The sequence below is a fragment of the Eublepharis macularius genome, chromosome 11 (genome assembly GCF_028583425.1).
Source record: "Eublepharis macularius isolate TG4126 chromosome 11, MPM_Emac_v1.0, whole genome shotgun sequence".
Classification (NCBI taxonomy): domain Eukaryota; kingdom Metazoa; phylum Chordata; class Lepidosauria; order Squamata; family Eublepharidae; genus Eublepharis; species Eublepharis macularius.
The window spans coordinates 47172089-47193582 of NC_072800.1; the positions used below are offsets into that span (position 1 = coordinate 47172089).

At 40.7% G+C, this 21494-nt stretch overlaps 1 protein-coding gene across 3 annotated transcripts in view; it reads left to right on the forward strand.

Moving 5' to 3' along the window:
• Positions 1 to 2961, forward strand: part of CPVL (carboxypeptidase vitellogenic like) — an 83091-nt gene extending 80130 nt beyond the window's left edge. For all 3 annotated transcript variants that reach the window (XM_054991429.1, XM_054991427.1, XM_054991430.1), the window contains one exon: positions 2739 to 2961. In XM_054991429.1, coding sequence (XP_054847404.1) covers positions 2739 to 2840 — 102 coding nt within the window. In that variant the 3' untranslated portion in view covers positions 2841 to 2961. The remainder of the gene's footprint in view (positions 1 to 2738) is intronic.
• The last annotated feature ends 18533 nt before the right edge of the window (positions 2962 to 21494 follow it).

Genomic DNA, 21494 nt, shown 5'->3' on the forward strand with positions numbered 1-21494 from the left:
TAAAATGAGTGCAGGGTCTGTGGTTTAAAGCCAGTTAACATCAGGATAGAGTATGTGTCCCAAATAAATTACCACATCTGGTTCCTGCGAGGGGAAAGACCAGCAGTGGATTGTGCATGAAACCTGAACTCTTTCTCACCCCTAGAAAGGATGTGCTTTTCTGGCTGAAGCCAGGATGCTGTACCATGGCTTTATATCCCTGTGCCATCAGTATTTTTCCGAATCTGACAAACATGTTAATTGTGTTATCTGAGAGGAAACTGTGGGAGGGGCAGTCGGGGAAGTTACTTATGTAATCAAGTCACACAAGCCCCTATTTTGATATCTATGAATGTATGTTGAAGGTAATTTTAACATACCCCCTCTTGGTAGAACAGGGATCTAGAGGCAGCTCTCTTTCCCCCCACCCCTCTTCAGGGAGACATTCTGGAGAAGTCCCCCTCCTATTCCATTAATGTGCTGTTGGGCAGTGTCCTCCTCATAAACTATATAGGCACTCCAGATTAATGTGCCTTTTAGAGGAAGTCTATGCAGCCCAAGTTGTGGGTGCATGTTAAGTGCAAGTTGTGAAAGCTCCTGGTTGCTATGTGTTTTTGTATTGTGTGTTATGAAGTTGTATGTTTATAAAAGAGTCCGACTGCCCTCTGCAAGTAAGCCTTCTCGGTTCTGCTCAGGAGGCTCTGAATTCAGGGAGTGCTCCCTATAAATGGTATCTGGATCACATGAACGTTGCTCATCGTCTTCTGGCTTCAGTACTCATCATATTGAAGTAGAGATCTGTGATACAAATGGCTAAACTCCTGGAAGATTTATATAGTAGCGATTTAACACACACACCAACCCCCCCTCTTTCTGTCATAATGCTAGTGAGGAAATGACACTGTGATCTTTTTTTTTTTAAAACTTTTGTTCACATTTAATAAGGAATTTTGGTGCCAAACTCTTTTTAAACCTAAAGGCTGTATTATAAAATAAAAATATCACATCAGTGTCCTTCAGCTAGCTCTGTTGCTTCCACAGAAGTCACTGCACCAGAGAACTGCCAAGACGGAAGTCTGACTCTTTTTTCTCCTTCAAGGCTCCAGACTGATTGTTGGCGCCAGCAAGGATCCTCTCTGGAGTAACATGAAGATATTGTCCAATTGTTGTTTACTTGTAGCATATAGTGACGACGGAATATCTAATCAATTCAGATGAACTCCAGAAGGACCAAATCTGAGAATAAAAATGCCAAATAATTAGAAAAGCAGCATGAATTTACAAGGCTTTTGAAAAAATTATATTGCATTACTAAATCTCACCTTTTAATGTGAATTTGGCTTGTTACATATGCAATGGAGTGAGGCAGTAAGGAAATGGCACAGAGTCCTGATGTGGTGTAGAAAGGATTGTGCCGTTTCAGACTGTAGGTGCAAGAAAGATTGTTGAATATTTCCCTACTTTTAAAAAAGCAGGAAAAAACCCTTCCTACAAATAAATAACTAGCACAGCTGTCATTTTTTCGACAAAGACTTTTACTTGGACGTGCATTAAAAATGGTGGTCCCAACCTGCAGTCAACACTACCGACTCAGGATTCTGTTGTCCCATTCTGCTGTTTGACTCAGCTAGGTTTCTCACAGTCATACTTCTGTCTGAAATGAATACCACATACTTGATATGATTAGTAGACACCTTATCACTAAGGTCTGGAGAAGACACTTGCAACCTTTCTGAGGCATATAACTGTTACTCCAATCTGAGTTGGAATGATAAACTGGAATATGAACCAGTCTTGTAAATCTTGCTCCACCATGTTATACCTACAGGCTTATATCACTCCAGTCCAAATTGATACCTGAACTGTAATCAGCTGGTGAGACACACCTGGATGTGGACATTTCAAATTCTTTGAGGGCCACTTCACATTTTTAAGAGTACTCTGAGAGCACCCTGTTTGGACAGATTGTGTGAATACAACACACACACACACACACACATTACAGGAAAACATTGTCTTATTTTTCCCTTTCTATGACTGCTTACTTTGTTTACTGCCTTCCTTTGACCTCCAAATACATTCACAGGCCTGTTGCCTACTTCAGTTTTTGGACCAGAGTACTTATATGCATATTCAGCCAATAATTACAAAGGTATGCAGATGTAATTGAAAATCCTCTGAAGAATCTCTGATGTGGTATCTCCCATCCTTTCTCTTTTTTGAAGATGTGTATAGATCCATTATACTGCTATAAGTGATGCATGTATAGTTTGGACTTGTGCAAATGTAGGGAGCTTCAAAACATAAATTGAGACTTGGCCTCATACAAACAGCAAACACTTGAAGCAGTTCAGTAGAAAAACCGTATGTAGGTAAACAAAGCTTCTGCATTGTTAGCTGTGGACATGAGGGATAGGAAACACAGAGCATGGGTTGTACATGGAACTCTGAATTGTAACTGGCATTTGGCAGACCATGTGTGCATACATGTGGAAACTATTTTATTTATTACTCATTTGTTTCTCCTCATTGTGTAATTTCATTTACATTAATGCAATGAAAAGCTTGCTTACAGCATTTGCACCTGATAGCAACAGCAGCAGTAGCAGCAGCAGTAAACTTTCATCTGTGTATATTATTCTGCAGGATAAATGCAGCTACAAAATCCTGGATGTAATTTTTTTGTGGATAGATAGCAGTGATTCTTCTTCTTGGGCTTAGTTTTTATTATTTTTTACATTTTATTTACAATTCTACAGGTCATTGTTCGAGGTGGAGGACACATCCTGCCCTACGACCAGCCAGAAAGATCTTTGGACATGATCGACAGGTTTATATCAAACAAAGGATGGAAGCCTTAATGGATACTGAAAGACGGCTCTAATCTTGTTGCCCTCCTCAATTTCTCAACAAGAGAGTTAAATGGTCTTTAGAGAAACTTTGACTAAGGAAAGGCATTGAAGATTAAAATAGTAAAACAAATACTAATGTGTGATTTGTTTTCTTGTCAAAAAATCTGTGGTGTAAAACTGCAGTGCAAAAGGAAAAATCCGTTTGGACAGGATGTTAAACAATGCTTCAATTAGATCTAGAAAAAAGAAGATGCTGAGGTGGTTCCAGAGTCTATGCTAATTCATTACTAATATTTAATTGTCCAAAATGTGCAGAATGGGAAGGGAATTCAGAAGCAAACTTATACAAGTATCTTTAGAAGATGTTTATATGTCTGCCTGTAGCAGCTCTGTCAATTTTGGTTGGTGTCTTGCTTTTTGCAGAGGTTGAAGAACACGATACTTTCAAAGTGATGAATATTAATATTTGGTAAAGAATTGTGTGCCTTTTCAGCAGCAGACTTCATCTTCATCAAGCATTTTTGTTGCTTATGAAAGAGACTAGGAGTTGTCATAGGAAGCAGTGTGTGGGACATCATTTTCTAAATGCCCCTTAGGATGAGCATATTATGTCTACTGATGATTACTCATTACACTGTAGTTTCTGTAGAAATGATGGTTACATGAAATGTGAACTAGGGTTCACATGTGAACTAGGAAAGAACTATTTTAAGATCCCACATTTAAACAGTCTTCCCAACAAAAACTTTGGCCGTCGTCACACAGCCATAAATTTAGCACCATCTCCCGCTGAATGCTCACCTTATTCTGGTTCTCTTGCGATTTCGCCATTCTCCCCAATTCATGCTTTGTGACTCTTTATGTCGTCTTTATCCACTTCCATGTGAATGCCCTGGATCAACTATGAACACTTTGCAGCACCAAAACGCTCACTCTCCCCAATCATCTGTCTCACCTAACACTGATTCTCCTGCCCTACACTCCCACAAGCCCCAGCGCGACCCGCAATTAAGACTCAAAGTAATTAAAAAAAAAAAAAAAAACGTCAGCCTTATAGCGCTATAGCAAATTTTTTTTTTTAAAGGGCGGGATTTTGGGCCCCGTTTCCAGAGGCACTTTGACTGACCATCAAATTGCGCTTTTCCCTTTTAATGTGACTGACTGGAAGCGCAAGCAGTCATCAAAAGATGAGAGAATCCGTTCTAATAACAATAACAGAAGAAACGATTTCTAGTGCAACACTGACGAAATAAGGGTCCGTGTGACGACGGCCTTTGTCGGGTTATGAGATCTGGTATCTTTGCTGTATCTGCAGGCAAAACTCCATATGATGCCAAAATTTATTATTGGAACTCCAGATGTTCAAAAGGGGGAGCATCTGGATTCGGGCTGAGTGCTGAATATGGGGTGGGGGAGTTAACTCTTCCTCCCCCCCCATAAACATACCATTTCACTTTGGAAATGTAAGTTCCTCTGCCTTGCTTGAAACAGCCCAGGAAAAATTGTCTATGAGAGTTCTTACTGTTTTGCTGTGTCAGAACTTGTAAAAAATCTAGTCCTGGTACCAATAAATTCAATCTGATTCTTGTGTTTCCATAAAACCAGGGTGAAATATTTTGTATTCACTTATCTTTTGTTTGTACATAGTGTGACAATCCTAGGACGTGAGGATTTCAAAGTAATTACCAACGATCCCTTTACCTTGTGTTTGAGATGTTTATCAAAAACAAATGAATCTCTCACCAATCAATTGCCTTTCATTTAGCTTAATTGCCCACCTGTGTTTTTAAAATGCTAAACTCTGCAGGCTAGACTTTTCAGTGTTATAAGGAACCAAAGCTGGAAAATGTGTTGTACCTATAATTAGCAGATTGTACCTTTAAAGGATGTGTTTTCACAATAGGACAGTCAATCATAAGCTGATCCTAAAGGCATTCCTTAAATTAACTTAGCCCTTCTGGGAGCTGAATGAGCCAATGTCCCAATAGCCAATGGAACACTGGCTGCAGGGCCAGTCCCAGGTTTTAGGGAGCCTGCTATGCCCACTACTAGGTTCCCCTTCTTGCTCTTCTTCCCATGTGCCCCCATCTGCCTGTGCATCCTTCCTCTGCCCTTTTACAAGCTCTCCCACCCCTGCAGTCACAGCTGCCCACACCTCCTGCACAGCCTTTCCCCAGTGATGCTCTGTAGTGGGTGCAGGTAGGTGTGCTGCTGCCACAGCCACCAGAAATGCTGATGCTTTGTGCACAAACCTATGTGCACTTCTCCAGCACTAGACAGCATATGAAGCTGAGAGCAGAGGTGACAAAGCACTCACAAGCAGGCAGTGAAAGGGTGTGAGTACAGGCCTACAGGGGATCCAGCAGCAGTGGGTCCCCCCAGAAGCCATTGGCCCTGGCAGCTGCCCCACCTTGCCGTGTGCTGGCACTGACCCTGATTGGCCCAATCAGCTCCCAGAATGGCTAAGCTAATTTAAGGTGCTTCTTCTCTGGCATCCCTTTAGTAGGTAAGTGTAGGATACTCTTTAACAGTACTATTTTGTTCTGCTTTAATATTTATATAACATTTAATTGGAGAGAGTACTTCAAAACTCTTATTATTCATGAGGAATATATAAGACTACTGTCTTCAGAAGCATGGAAAAATCCCAAATACACATGCTCTGAATTACAGAACAGTTCTGAAATTAATGATATAAAGAGTCCCCTAAGTCCATTTAGAAACATACTTTGAACTGAAAGCCTGTTCAAATGTATGAGAAAACAAAAAAGAGCCAGTGGCCTTGAGAACAAAAGCCTCTGGTTTAGGACCAACAAGCTTGCTCAAAGTACACTTGGCCAAAGACTTCACATTCTCATTGGTTTAATTTCTGGATACAAAAATGTATGCATGCTGTCTTGTTATTGCCCCTTCATTCTCTCTCATGTATGTTTTCAGCTTCAGTAGTTGTCAGACTTCTTTTACTAAGGGATTTGGAGTGAGTGAGTGTGTGTGTTGAAAAATGCTGGTGTCCATTTCAACCATTTGCTAATTGAGAAATGAAACTCATCTTAGACTTCAATATGACCACAATATTTCTGACACCCACAGAATTACCATCCTGAAACTACTTTTCTTGCGTAACCAAAGCCCTGTAGTGGCTGGTTGTAATGCACATATAGATGCCCTCTAAATATGGGCTTATTCATTGACTCCAGTGGGGAGGGGGAGGTAGCTCTAAACTTGCTGTTCCTTGAAAAGCCTGCTGTAAGGGAGTGCATGTCAAAGCAAAAGACAAACAAGCAGAATAATTGTGCTTTGTCAAAACAGAAACATGAGGGCTGTGTTATCAGAAGGCGTTTAGATCCAGAATTGGAACTCTGCTCTTCTCAAAGAAAGATTATTCCTTTTTTTTGAACTTTGAAAACTGATTTCAAATCAAATTAGAGGGTCGTATTTTGGAGCACACGTTGGTTTTAAACAGACTTTTTTTGGTAAATAACATAGGAGTCCAATGCTTTATAGTGTATTTTATTTATTTTAATTAATTAATTAATTAGTTATGTCATATATTTAGTCGCCATTCTCACAGACTCAAGGCGGATTACACAGTGTGAGATTTATCTTATTGCATTTATCTTATTGTCACACAGGTTCTCCCAGACAGTAAACATTTATGCCTAATATGTTTCCTACCTCATTGTAATGAAAGCAAATCACTTAAAGGACATAATGTTGAGTTGCAAAACAATTAACTCCAGTCATGAAGATGGTTTTTATGAAACATAAAACATTTTCCTATGGAAACCTCTGTGGAGCTTTTACTGTCTAAAATGCAATGTTTCCACTTCTGAATAGTTATAAACCTAGTTCTTTGAAATGTGATGGTAGGCATTTGTCATGGGGATGGCTGTCCATGTGGCTGTCAAGTTATATTAAAGCCACATGACGTATACCTTTTGGTCAATACTGATTTCACAGGGCCTCATAATACACAGACTGTTTTGATAAATACGTTAAACCTAACTAGGCAAAAAGGTCTTGGCTGTGACCTGGGGATCGAATGTCAAAGTTCACTCCTTTAATTTCCTGTTCTCTTCTTAGAATTTTCATTTGGGAAAGATGATAGGTGCGTATTCTGAATGACCAACATGACCTGTTAAGCTTGAAAGTAAGTTGTATAACTTGGTCTTTTATCTTGATTTTTTGAAACTTCTTTTAGAAGATCTAGTTTTTAAAATAAGGGAAATATCCCAATTTGTAAACCGGGGATTTACTACTACAGTTAGGTAACATTGCATGCATTGTGATTTTTATTCCCCAAAAATAAAGTAGAGAGAAAGTTATCAAACTGATTTCTGAAGACCCTCATCCTGTGTTGCTCTTATTTGTAGACTTTTGGGGGGCACAAGGGGGGGGGACCTGCAAGTACTTGTAGGGAGCATCTCATTTCCCTCTCCCTATTTCTCCTGAAAACCCCCATAGCTTCTCCCCTTTTCCTGTTTCCTTTTCTCTTCCCACCCACCAAGCAACCTACCTTTACCTGCCCGCCCACCCACCCACCTTCACCTTTGCTCCCCCTCCTGGCAGTTTTTCCCTGCAAAAATTCTGCATGGTTTCAGTTGCTGGGCTGCACTGGGCCCAGTTATGGGGAGCTGACTGCCAGGCTGGGGCCAGTTGTGCAATGAGGAACCCACAAGGACTTTAGGAGGCACCTCATTTTCTCCTGCATCCCTCTCCTCTCATCATTTCTTCTTTTCTGCTTCTGGCAACTTCCATATCCTCACCTGTTCTTGGTTCCTTCTCTCCTTCCCACTCGCCAAGTAACCTGTCTTTTATCTGCACTCTATCTTCAGCTATATTTATTCTTTATTTACTTCATTTATAACTCATCTTTCTCCCCAAGGGGGACCAAAAGCAATATCCATTGTTCTCCTCGCCTCCATTTTATCCTCACAACAACTCTGTGAGGTAGGTGAAGCTGAGTGTGTGTAACTGGCCCAAGGTTACCCAGTGAGCATTCATGGCAGAGTGGGGGTTCAAGCCTGCCTCTCCCAGACTCTAGTCTGAAACTCTAGTCACTACACGCACTGGCTTTTGTGAGGTGGTTGCTGTCGAAAAGTGGCAAGCAGATGGGCCTGGGTGAGGCGTGCAAGTCAGGTAGTAGTAAGCTGCCTGGTGATTGCTGCCTGGCCCGGCCCGGCCCTGATGAGTCTTACTCTCCCTTCAACAGCCAAATAGCCCTGCAAAGGGCCCTGCCCCCCTTCTTCTGCTTGTTACTAACAGAAATCAAGGATGGAAAGCTGGCAATACTGCTGTTGTTGCCTAACAGTGGCCATAAGTGAGAGAGGCACAGGTTGAATGGTGTACTTTAAAAAAAAAGATTTCAGATTTTTCTGCAAATTTGGGGCTTTTCAGGTTTGTAGAAAGTTCTGCCTTGTCTGTACATGGCTCCAGATTTAAATATCCACAAATGCAGTCATGTTGAGAATTACATATATTGATAGAAATTTATATATGTAAAATTGTAAGCTTTCAAGAGGCAGAGCACACTTCTTCAGATACCAATAGATTTCTCCTCCATGTGGCTGAATGTGGTGCCTTTGAGGATATTAGGTAGGTAGCTATGTTGGTCTGCAGTAGGACAGTAGGATTTGAATCCAGTGACACCTTTCAGACCAACAAGATACTCAGAATGAAAGCTTTTAAGAGTCATATAGCTCCCGTCTTCAGACACTTGAAGGGAGTTCTGACTCTCAAAAGCTTACATTCTGAAAATCTTGTTAATCTCTAAGGTGCCACTGGACTTAAACCCTTCTGTTCCACTGTAAACCAACACAACTACCCATCTAACTGTCCTTTTCAGATAGGTTGGTCAGCTCCAAAACTCTGGAACACTCCCCCCAAGCAGATTCACCTGTCCCCTTTTGGTGCCTTCTGTTCCACCTGAGAGTGAAGACTTTTTTGTTTTGCTTGACATTCCCTCAGTGATCCCTCTTTCCTCCCCAGTGTTTTTAAGTGTTGTTTTTACGTTTTATATTTATTTTAAATTGTTTCACTGATGGATTTATGAGTTGATCTTAATGGCTTTTAAAATTATGATAATGTGTATGCTTTAGGTTCATTAGCCACCTTGGTGGACCTGTGAGGGAAGAAAGGTGAAGTAAAAATCTTGTAAATAAATAAATAAATAAATAAATAAATAAATAAATAAATAAATAAATAAATAAATAAATAAATAAATAAATAAATAAATAAATAAATAAAATGGTTTCCAATTCAAATCCATATGATACAAATAACAGCAATAATTGTTGCCTTTGTAACAACTTGCAGTACTGTCTGGTGGTGAGATAGCCGTTCTCCATTCATAACCTTCCCCATTCTTTTTGTTTTCCACTTCATTTTTCACTAGCAAAAGGCCCAACAAGTTTGATGCAAAAGGCAGATGGAAGTTGGGAGAGGTCCAGATTCTTCTCCAACCACCACCCCTACTCCATAGGCTGGGAAACCTCTTTCACTGCAATCAGTGCCCATTGATTTCAATGGGCTTAGACTGAGAGTAACTCTGTTTAGGATTGCACTGATACTCTAGGAAACACTGCTTCCTCCCCAGTGATATTTCTTTTGATGCCGACTAGCTTGTCTGGCTTCAAGGTTGCTGGGATAAATGAAGTAAATATAAATTCCTGGGATCTCTTTGAATTTCATGATAACTTTTCAGCTAATATCTGTTTAAGATTTATCCCACTAATGTACTTAATATTTTTTGTACAATTTTACAAAATTACAAAACCACTGAAAGTGTAATGGTGAATGTCACAGACACACACACACAGTGTTAAAACAACTGAAACCATTATCTGAAGCAAGCAACTGATAATAATGAATGGAGCAGTAGTGTAAATTGAATAATTCATTATTCAAACCAACAACCAAATTTTCTAAATACAGACACTGCATGGAGGTTATTAAAATGGATTGCAAATTAGATATTGTCCTGCAGATTTTACAGAAAATCCATTAAACATCCCAGTTTATGACAACTGCTTTGAATACCCTGTACTATAGAATTCTTTTATCTTAAATAGATAGATGGAGCCTTTCTTCCATGACCATCAAGATGTGAGATTCCTTCTGTAAAAAAATACCAGTGCCTAATTCCTCCCCACCCCCACCCGACGTGTTATAAAACTAACTTTTGGTGGCTACGATAAGAAGCATCAAGCTGGGGATTTAATCATGTTTAGTTTCTGTTGTTATTTTAAACATTATACATAATATGTTTGGCCGGTTTGAACAACTAATCCTGATGCAGGGATGTGTAAGCCCTCTCATGTGCAAACCCCACCCTACTCATTCTTGTGGCTGGACCCCAGTTTGCACATGTAAAAGTAGTGTGGCTTAGGTTCTGTTCCTCCATTTTAAAGAATAGGGTCCTGCTGAAAGTGTTCTTTACATCCCTATAAGAATTTTCAGAACTCAAACATTAGACTTTGCATTTATGTTTGAGAGGTTTTCATTTAAGTTTATGATGTAACTGTCCTTGAGGCTTCAGCAGAGTATGAGATTAAAATGAGAATAAATAATATCATTTCCCTTTACTGAAAATGAATCCTTTCTAAGTGATCCAATAACTATAGAGATTTCTGGGGGTCTCTGCCTTGAATTTGCAGCAACTGAAGGCTTCTTTTGCTTAGAATACTTAACATTTTATTGGCACGTCGACATGCTGGAGATTTGCCCAGAGAGTAACACAATCCTTTTGTCCTCTGGGATAGTTACCTCAACCACCTCATACTTTGCCTGCTGTTAAATGTAGATTGTTCACCCCTTGTTGCTGTTGTTGTAACATCTCTGGTACGTCCTTATCATTTAATTTTGCCAGAACTTGTGATATTTTATCCTACTTAATAGTCTTTGCAGTGTCCTTGAGTGCTATTCCATATTGTACTTTTCATTATTGGCCTTCTTTCTTGCTGTTTGGGTTGTCATGTCAACGCCAAAACCTAGAATTACTGCTTGAGAGGATTTCTTAAGAAAGGCACATCACAGTTACCAAGCTGCATGAACAGAAAACACAAGCATCACAAAATAAAATAACAGTGTGGCCCAGATAATTCAGCTTCCAGTTGTCCCTCTTTGGTTCCAGAAAAGTTCTTTGATACCCGGAACAAAATTAAAAAACGAGCTTGAAAACTGTAATGCTTTATTATTGTTGAGCAGTCAGATTATCAGTGCCAGACCACTATGCATAGAAAATAATAGCCAAAATACAGGCAATAAACCAGTAGAAAAGTAACATTTCACAGTAGCACCAGCCGTTTAATGTAATCTAGCCTTGCCCTTTCGCACAAAGAAAATGGGTCTATGATTGCCATGGATTTCATACTGAGCTGCAGTACACCATACCACATTTCCTACTATTCCAAAGGGGAACCTGACCCATTCTTTTAACACTTCATTGCACTTTAGTGTAACACTGACAAACAGAATCCAAAATGGAACTGTGCAAATAAGAACAGGTTTGATACATTTTTAATGCCTCTAGTCACGGGCCGGGAACAGGGTTAGTTCCAGTTATGTTTTCAAATATATATCCTTTTACCTGGATGTGTGAATTTTTGCCATTAATTCCTATAGAGAAACATGAAGTACAACACTTAGAAACACTGGAGACCCACTCCCAATGGTTTATGTTGTTCTCCCCTCCACTTCATCCTCACAACAACCTTGTTAGGCAGGTTAGGCTGAGAGTGTGTGAATGGCCGAAGGACAACCAGTAAGCTTCTGTGGCAAAGTCATTTGCTAATGACTTCTTTGGACATTAGCAAAGGCCCGACAGAGGTTTTTTTTTCAATCAGAAAAAGTGGGGAAGGTTTTGAAGCATAACCATTACAAGACAACATCAAATAACATATGTTTTCTTTTCCCCATCCCATGGTTTATTCGAAAATGAAAGTATAAATAGTGATCATATGAAGTTTTCCAATATGTACTCAAATCTCTAGTATCCAAAAGTTGTTCAAATATTCAAATATCAATCATAGTCTTGTATAAAATAATCCCACGTTTTCTTTCAAACTACACATCATTGTCGAAGATCCAGAGGCTCAAGACACAGGCCGAATCCACATTACCTCCGCGCGTCCCGGTGTTGCGCTAAATGTCCGCAAAACACCCGGAAGTATAGCGTCTTTCAAGCACGATTTCAGAAATCGCGCTTGAAAGACGCTATACTTCCGGGTGTTTCGCGGACATTTAGTGCAACACTGGGACGCGCGGAGGTAATGTGGATTCGGCTACAACTAACAGCCCAGTGTCACGTAGTGTGATATTTTATTGTCAGTTCAGGAACTTTGGCAACCCGTGTGCAGCCCACTGATAACCACAAAATGCTTTCCTGGCAAATGGAGGACTATGAGGAATGGTAGCAGGACGAATCGGCAGAAATTTTCAAGTTAAGTCTGGATCCCACCTGGTGTATTCTCTCGGAGCTTTACAAGCACCTCTGTATTTTTTAATTTTTATTTATGTCATTTATATTCCACCTTTCTCACTGAGACTCAAGGCAGATTAGAAAGCAATAAGGAGACATGGCCTTTGTCTATATTCAGACGGAGATTGAGCAAGAACTTCAGATCTTTATGTGAAGCACAAGCCCTACCCCATAACTCTATGGCCCCATTTCATACCAGAAGAAAAAGACTAGAAAAATACACTCTTTGAAAACAACTTTTTTTTTGCTTAAAAAAATGCAGGGGTCATGCAGGGTCTTAATCTCAATGAGTACTCATCAGTGCATGACTCTTCTTGCAGCCTCCTGTTTAAAGCATGAATTTGTTGCATGTGGATCCCACCCAGCCTTCAAGGAGTTCAGGGTGGTGTCAATTGGCTTACCTCATCTCATCGTTGCAACAACCCCAATGAGGTCAGTGTTAGACATAAAGAGTATGATTTTTTTAATGGAATTCTGGGATCTTTGAGACTGAGAAGTCCATATACTAACCTATTGCTTTAGCCATCACAACCACATGCCATTGCAGGCTACAGGATCAGGCACAGTTTCTCTCTGTTTCCAGAACATTGACTCTGTGATGGCTTGCAAAGGGGAACTAAAACCTCCCAACTTGGAAGATTTGAAACGGAGATTGATAATGCAGGGAAAATACTGCTCTGGTTGATTACTTCATTTAAATTCCACAAATATGGGGCTGTTGTTAAACAACGATTGGTTCCCATTAGTATTTGCTTAAGGCAGGAAAAAGCAATGACCTGTGATGAAGTTGTCAGCACAGTGACTGCTGCAGAGCCGTGCCTGGGTCATTCATTCCCCACTGCAGTGTACATCATAATTTAACAGTTTACCTACATGGTTGTATACTGAGATGCAGAAAAAATTATTGTTGTATTAGTATACATGTGACAGTAGCAGATGCCCAGATGCCAAGGATATTTCCATTGCTTTGTTCCTGTTTTATTACTGACGTAATAATGAAATGGTTTCTATTTAAATCCATCCAAGAATGCATATTTCTCTCTGGTATGCATCAGCAATGCAGACGGCATTTACTCTCCAGCCCACCCCTTTCCCATATAGTCTTTATAGCCATAATGCAACATCTACTTAACCACGAACCACTGTCTGACTTGCTCTCAAGCTCATGACTAGGAACAATAGAGGCACTCAAGGCATGGTAGTAAAGGTGAAATTAAGAGTCAAGGGTTAGAAGAATTCCATACCATTCACAAGTGAGTAGCTTTGAATAGATTTGTGAAAGATCCAGAGCTGGCTCTTTTCATCAAAGAAAATATTTAATAACATCTCTGTAGATCTTTAGGAAACCTGCTGATCCTCTGCTATTGCATATGATAGACAAGACAGATTGCTCCATTTTGGCTGTCATACTGAAGGTGCTGGAGTGACATTTTATATGGAGGCAGCCAGAACATGTTTGGGCCATTCACTGTATGAATCATATAGAAAATGTCTATGCCACCCCCAGTCATTGCTAGCAATTACATAGTTCTGATGTGCAGATTGCTCAGGCTATAGGAGAACTCACAGACCTAACGGCCCTCATAAACTATGCGGGACATTTATGTCCATTTGACATTCCCCTCCACATTTGGGTCTGCCAAGTTCACATGAACAAGGAATTGCATACAAGATGCATTAATGTTCTTATAATGAAATATTGCATTTTGCTGCCTGTTGGCCAGTGTTTTAACATTCATTCATTGTGAAACAACCTGGGAATGGCTAACATGGCTAGACCATATTCAGTGGGCACATACTGGAAAAAAAACTCTTAATAGGGTAAGGCATCCAGTTGTTGAAACAGGGTGTTATTATCAGACTTTTTTAAAAAATAGCATTTACTAGAAATTTAGCATAATCTTAATCTATAGGAATCTATAGGAATGCAGAGTTATTTTAATTTCTGAGGTTCTCTCATAAAGAGTGGAAGAAATACAGAAATCTATGTTTCTGAACGGTGGTGTAATGACATGTCCAAATGGCTGTTTCCCCCAGAGTTATAGTGAAGTAAGCCAGAATGAATGGAGAGAGCATGCCAACTAGGCACATATGAGTGTACAACAGATATTGTTTTCAATTGTGTCATCTGTGCTAATGCTAGTAGACCAAAGAATGCTCTCCGAAGCAGTATCAAGCAGCAAAGGTGCTGACAGAATCCTCCTGTGATTTGCAAAAGTAGGCCAAACCTGTGCAGCCGGCACTTGAAATAGCATCTGCCTCCAACTTGGTATCAAAACAGAGATCCTGACAACTGTTCATTTAACAATCGAGTGGATTACACAGCTTTATTTTGAAACTAAAGTTACCAGCATGGATGTACTTTGATTCACACAGGGCTCTCAATATGCATGGTACTTTACAGAGTTTAACATAAAAAAAAATAGACAGGTCCTTAATTCCAAGATAGGACAACAAAAATGAAAAAACTAAATAACAGAGGGATGATGGAAGTAGTAACACTTCTTGTGGGCTTACACAGTTTTATGGACTGAAAGCTTGGTTCCCAGCACCAAGGATTAAGGGTTAAGCCAAGGGCCTTGTACAAAAGATGAGTTTGAAGGATTTAAAGGAGGAGAGGGAAGAGTCTGACTGACTGGCATTTCCACTTAAAGAGAACCTGGATCTGCATCAAGGTCTTTGTAGGGCAGATTTTTTAATTACTATTATTTCCCCAGAAAGAATGCAGCATTCAGTAGTAAACGAGGTCCAGAATATAAACACTCTAGTCCTAAATGCATATCCATAGCAGTGTCATTAACTTTCATGAAACTCAGTGCCAAAAAAGTATTGTAGCCTTCCAAGTCATGAAAGTCGTGATTTAAAATTCTTTATAATGGGGAGGGAGAAAGAAGAGTTTAATTTCAGTTGTGGCACATTCAAGGAGCCTTATATGGGCTTCAGGCTGCTTGAATCAATTGCACAGCTACAGGGGGAAAATGTGTAATCGTGTTTTATATTTCACAGTGAAATCCTAAACAGAGTTACCCTAGTCTAAGACGATTGAAATCAATGGGCATAGACTGGTGTAACTCTGTTTAGGATTTCACTATTAGTATCCTAACAGATAATGTGTCAATGATACAGCAACAAATTGTGCTTAATCTTCCTTGCCTAAAAGTATTTAAGCACTGTGTGCCCTTTTTTTGGTCTTATGCAAGTGACTTACACTTGGCCATTTATGGGTATAGCTATTACATTGTACTGAAAGTATACATTTCTCTCCATTACAGCATTTCATTCCCAGGGAAAGCAAGAGCCCTTACACTATAAAAAGCAATGGAACTGGTTCAGCGTATCTCTTGTGTGCACATATCCCATTCAACCAAACTAGCAAAATACAAGCAGGGTATAGCCAAAAAATACATGTGGTTGAAATAATTCTTCACTTATTATGATTTTTTTATTTATTTCATTTATATCCAGCCTTTCTCCCCAGTAGGGACCCAAAGTGGCACATTGTTCTCCTCTACTTTATCCTCCACACAACCCTGTGAAGTTTCTGTAACATAGTGGTTAAGGTGTGGTTAAATCAGCACTCTGCTGGTTGAAATCCCACTACTGCTATGAGCTTAGCAGGGCCTTGGGTAAACCACTGCCAGCCCCAGCTGTATTGTGAGGATAATAACAACACTGACTTTGCTCACCACTGTGAATGGGTCAGTAATCTGCCTAGAAGAGCAGTATATAAGCAGTTATTATTTGCTGAAGTATGTTCAGCTGAGAATACATGAGCAGCCCAATGGCGCCCAGCAAGCCTCCATGGCAGACTGGGATTTGAACCAAGGCCTCCCAGATCCTAATCCAACGCATCAGCCTATTTAAAACATTTATTTGGATAGCAAACAAGTGAGCCAGCATGGTATGGTGGTTAGACTGCTGGACTAGAATCATATCCCCACTCTGCCATGGAAGCTTATTTACTTGTTTGTTTAGTATATTTTTAGCTCTTTGATGGGGGACCCAAAACCGCTTTATAAAAAATATACCTTAAACCAATTTACAAAATAGTATAAAAGTATGTGTTTTTTTTAAAAAAAACAAGCCAAAAGAAAATCAAAATCCTAGGCTCAAGTCAGTTTGAGTGGCCAAGGCCATGGGCTGTGATCCATGGGCTAAGAGGGAAAATGTTGTAAGCTGGAACTGGATCCCCAATGAGCAGGAAAGGGAAGTGGTATAAGCGAAGTAAATGAACACATAAGTGAGGACTGTAATTTCAATCAAAATTCAGTTGCCTAAATCCAACATGTACTGATGCAAACTTTGCTCATGCACAGCTCACAGACATGCTGCTCTGCCAACACGCGCTTTTGTCCTGATGTTGACCTGATGTTCTGATGAAAAATTGTGCCTTCCGTATCCCTTCATTTTGATGGCCCCACAAAATGGGCTAGACTCATCTTCAGATACCACTGGGAATGTGCATCCTTATCTATGGCACCTGGAAGCCATACACTATGAGAAGTGGATTGGGATTTTACATTTTTAAAATTAATAAGCCTTCTGCACATCCTTGACTCAGATATTTAGTGTTAACAGATCTTTGCAACTGTCAGAACAAGTTCTGTAGTCTAACAGTCCCTTGGGAAAAGATCTGGATAGTTATTAAACATCTGGTAGTTTCTCCCTGTCTGAGCAGAGTCAGCACAGAACATTTACTGTGGGTCTGGGATCCATGCTTTCTTCCTGAAGAAGAACTGAAGCCCTCCAGCGACATTCCATTCTTAAATGGAAGCAAATGATTCCATCACAAAATACCTTATCTGCAATGTTATTCAACCAACATGAATTACAGATGGCATATAGATTACTTCCACAAGTGAGCCATAAACTTGGGCGGGGAGGGGAGGGGAGAGAGAGCAAAGCATTCTATGGGATCTGGCAACAAAGGGCTCAAATTAGGCAACTTTATATCAGTCCGATTGGCTTTGGCACCCAGCATCATTACACTTAACAGCAAAGAAAATAACAGGCCTTTGCACAAAGTTTTAACCATTCTTCTATGAATGTGGGGTTCAACGTATATACCAGCTTGTCAGCTAGGTTCGAGTTTTAAAAGAACCTCTATGGACTTCAGATCAGACCCCAGGATTTCAAGAAAGGCCCACAGTTGCTAGCCATATAACAATATTGGTCAATAGACCTGTGCGTTGGTGACAGCTACTTATTAAGTACATCGAAATGTTGTGGTGTGGCCTACCAATTTTTAATGAGCGGAAACAAAGTTGGAACTGAGCCCACTGGCAACCTGTGCTGCATAATGTGAGCTCTGGGTGCAGGGGTGGGGGTGGGGTGGATCAATAGGGAGACAGATTTATGCAAGAGAAACTGAGAACTGAAGAGCTGGCATAGAAGAGTAGCTAAGAATGTGACCAGCAAATCTCAACACATTCAATTCTTACCTGAACCACGGACTTGCCAGGTGGCTGCTCCACGACAGGACTGCTGTAAAGGTAATTGAAGTAACTTATGGGATGAATATATGAGCCTGAAATATGCTGTGTATTATTACAGAACACTGAGTCACTTATTGGGAGTGTTGTAATAAATGCCTCACACCTGGGAATATCACACTCAGCACTTGTTTTCTGTAAAGACAGGAAAACACCAGTTGATGTCAAGAATCAACCCCGAGCAGTGAAGGGTTCAAAATAGAAATACTTTATTTTGTCCTTATGGCTTTATTACTCTTTGTATTTGTAGTATTTTATGCTCTGGCTGTCCTTAAAAATTTGAAGCCACAATTCAGCAGAGAGAATAGGGCTTATTACAGGCTTAAGCAGACTTAACTCCATACGGGGTTGTGCCTGCAGTGCCAGAGGAGCCAAGCGAGGCCTGCTGATTAGCACCCAGGAAAATCCTAAATGCGTAAGTCAGTTCTAAAACCATTGTGGATTTCCATGGCCATTCAGTTCCTCCTTTCCTATCAAAACTGGGGGGAGGGGGGCAGGCTCTACGGTACTTTGCATGAAGAAAGTTTCAGGGTTTGATCCTTGGTATCTCCAGTTAAAACAATCAGATAGTAAGTGATGTACAAGACCCGAGACCCTGGAGAGCTGCTGCAGGTCAAAGCAGACCACCCTGACAACCAGTGGTTGGACTCAGTAGAGGCAGCGCCATGTGTTCATTCACGTTCAGCAATGCAAGAGGAGTTGAGATTGTTCCCCCACTCCTGATCATCTCCTACTGGTTTTCCTTGTGGTTGTCCCAACTCCAATCTGAATCAGCTCAAGAAGCCAGATGTTTATATTGATTGATCATCTTCAGTAATGTAATATTTGTGAGAATGTTACTCGTTCGCTTAGCGATGTGATGAGAAGTTTCCTCCCCATCTCCCCTTGTGTATAGGAATTGGCCAGGCAATCCAGCAACCTTACTGGGATATGTAAAAAAACAAAAGCAAAACCCTACTCCAGAACATTTTCTTGCATATGATATCATCTCACCCTCCACAATAACACATTACCATAATTGCTTTATCCAATTTGCACACAATATTAGGAAGACTCTTTGGGTATTGAGAACAGGTAGATAGGATGATCCCTCAAGTGACTGAAATGTATCTGGGGAACACCCAATGCCCCCCCCCCAATCCTAGCCACCTTTACTTGTCTTCTTTTTTTACTTCTAAGTAAGTGTGCCTTGTTGTGTGCTATAGCGGAAGCCTTCAATGGAGTTCTGAGGAACATGTACAATGGGCAGATACCTCTATTTTCATGAGGCAGTTTTCTGAGTGAGGGTGCTGCTGACTGCTGAGCTTTGACCACCACCACCCCCGCCTCTGCAGCTCTTCTCTGAGAAGCAAGATTTGGCCATAGTTAAGCATGCTCTGATTATATCCAGGTTGGATCATTGTACTCTACGTGGGGAAATCTATGAAGACTGTATAGAAGCTTCACTTGGTTCAAAATGCACCAGCTGGGCTGCTAGCAAGTTCAAGTTACAGATATCATATCTTGCCAATTCTAATACAATTTTACTTATTCCTGGTTTGATTCTAGACCTAACTGAAAGTGCTGGTTGTTACTTATAAAGCTCTACACAGTCTGGGCCTAGAGTTCCTCAAAATCAATGTCTCTTAAGCCTGCACCTGCCAATTAAGAGGTCCTGCTCTGTGTCCTATCAGAGCTCAGGGGGTGAGTGTGGCAACCCTCCCCAAAGCCCCTCCTATCCTCCAGAGTTCTGAACCAATCCTCGTGATTCTGGCCTCACACAAGTGATTGTCAGCCCACAGAACTCCACTGGATGAGAAGAGAAACCTTTTTTTCTCAGACAAGGAATTGCAGCTCTGGATAAGAGCATTGGCTTAAGATAGGATTTTTATTTGGTTTTTAGTTAGGATTTCACTTGTTTTAGTGAGACAAACTAGCACCCTATCAGGGGCCTGTGAAATCTAACTTTAGTGTACAGGTTCTATGAACAGGGGCTCTGTGAGTTAAAGGAGTGGCCTAGAACCTGAAGAGTAACCCTGTCAGTTAGGGCCTAGGTTACAGCAAATCTTGAATGCTGAGGGAACCAGTCTGGAGAATAAGGAATCAAATCTCTCCTTAGTGTTTGTGTATGTTGAACTGAGGCTCAGTTTCAATGTTAACTCCCATTGGGAAGTAAATAAAATAAACACATTCATCAGATGGTTGTTGGGGGTTTTCCGGGCTGTCTTGCCGTGGTCTTGGCATTGTAGTTCCTGACGTTTCGCCAGCAGCTGTGGCTGGCATCTTCAGAGGTGTAGCACCAAAAGACAGAGATCTCTCAGTGTCACAGTGTGGAAAAGATGTAGGTCATTGTATCTACTCAGGAGGGGTGGGGTTGAGCTGAGTCATTCTGTAAGAGTTTCCCAGGGTGTGGAATGCTAATGGCGGGAGGCTTCACTGTATCCCGAGGCGGTTCTTTTGCATATGGATTGGTGCTTGATGTGCTAATCTTCTCTGCAGGGCTATTGTCGGGTGTGGAGTGTTTTGTTGGCCTGGTGTTTTTCAGAACTGGAGCCCATGCTCTGTTCATTCTTAAGGTTTCTTCTTTCCTGTTGAAGTTTTGCTTATGCTTGTGAATTTCAATGGCTTCCCTGTGCAGTCTGACAAAGTAGTTGGAAGTGTTGTCCAGTATTTTGGTGTCCTGGAATAAGATACTGTGCCCTGTTTGAGTTAGGCTATGTTCAGCCACTGCTGATTTTTCAGGCTGTCCAAGTCTGCAGTGTCTTTCATGTTCTTTTATTCTTGTCTGGATGCTACGCTTTGTGGTCCCGATGTAAACTTGTCCACAGCTGCAGGGTATACGGTATACTCCTGCAGAGGTGAGGGGATCTCTGCTGTCTTTTGCTGATCGTAGCATCTGTTGTATTTTTCGGGTGGGTCTGAATACTGCTTGAAGGTTATGCTTTTTCATAAGCTTTCCCATCTGATCAGTAATTCCTTTGATATATGGCAAAAACACTTTTCCTGTGGGAGACTGTTTTTCTTTGGTTGTTTGATTCATCCTGGGTTTGATTGCTCTTCGGATTTCATTTCTGGAGTAGCCATTTGCCTGAAGTGCGTGGTTTAGATGATTAATTTCCTCATTGAGAAAGCGCGGCTCACATATCCGTCTTGCACGATCCACTAATGTTTTCATTATGCCTCTTTTCTGTCGGGGGTGGTGATTGGAGTTTTTGTGTAAGTACCGATCAGTGTGAGTTGGTTTCCTGTAGACCTTGTGACCTAACTGAAAGTTTGCTTTGCGGATGACCAAGGTATCCAGGAATGAGAGTTTTCCCTCACTTTCTTTCTCCATTGTGAATTGTATGTTCAGGTGGATGTTGTTGAGATGATTCAAAAACTCCATCAATTCTTCCTCCCCATGGCTCCAAATGATGAATGTATCATCCACAAACCGGAACCATACACTGGGTTTGTGGGGTGCTGATTCTAGAGCTGTTTTTTCAAAATGTTCCATGTAGAAGTTTGCTATAACTGGGCTGAGTGGGCTCCCCATGGCCACCCCATCCATCTGTTCATAGAATTCGTTGTCCCATTGGAAGTAACTGGTTGTCAGACAATGATGGAATAAGGCTGTTACATCCTCTGGGAAAATCTGATTAATCAGTGCAATAGTGTCTTTTACTGGAACCTTGGTGAACAGGGATACAACATCAAAACTGACAAGTATGTCTT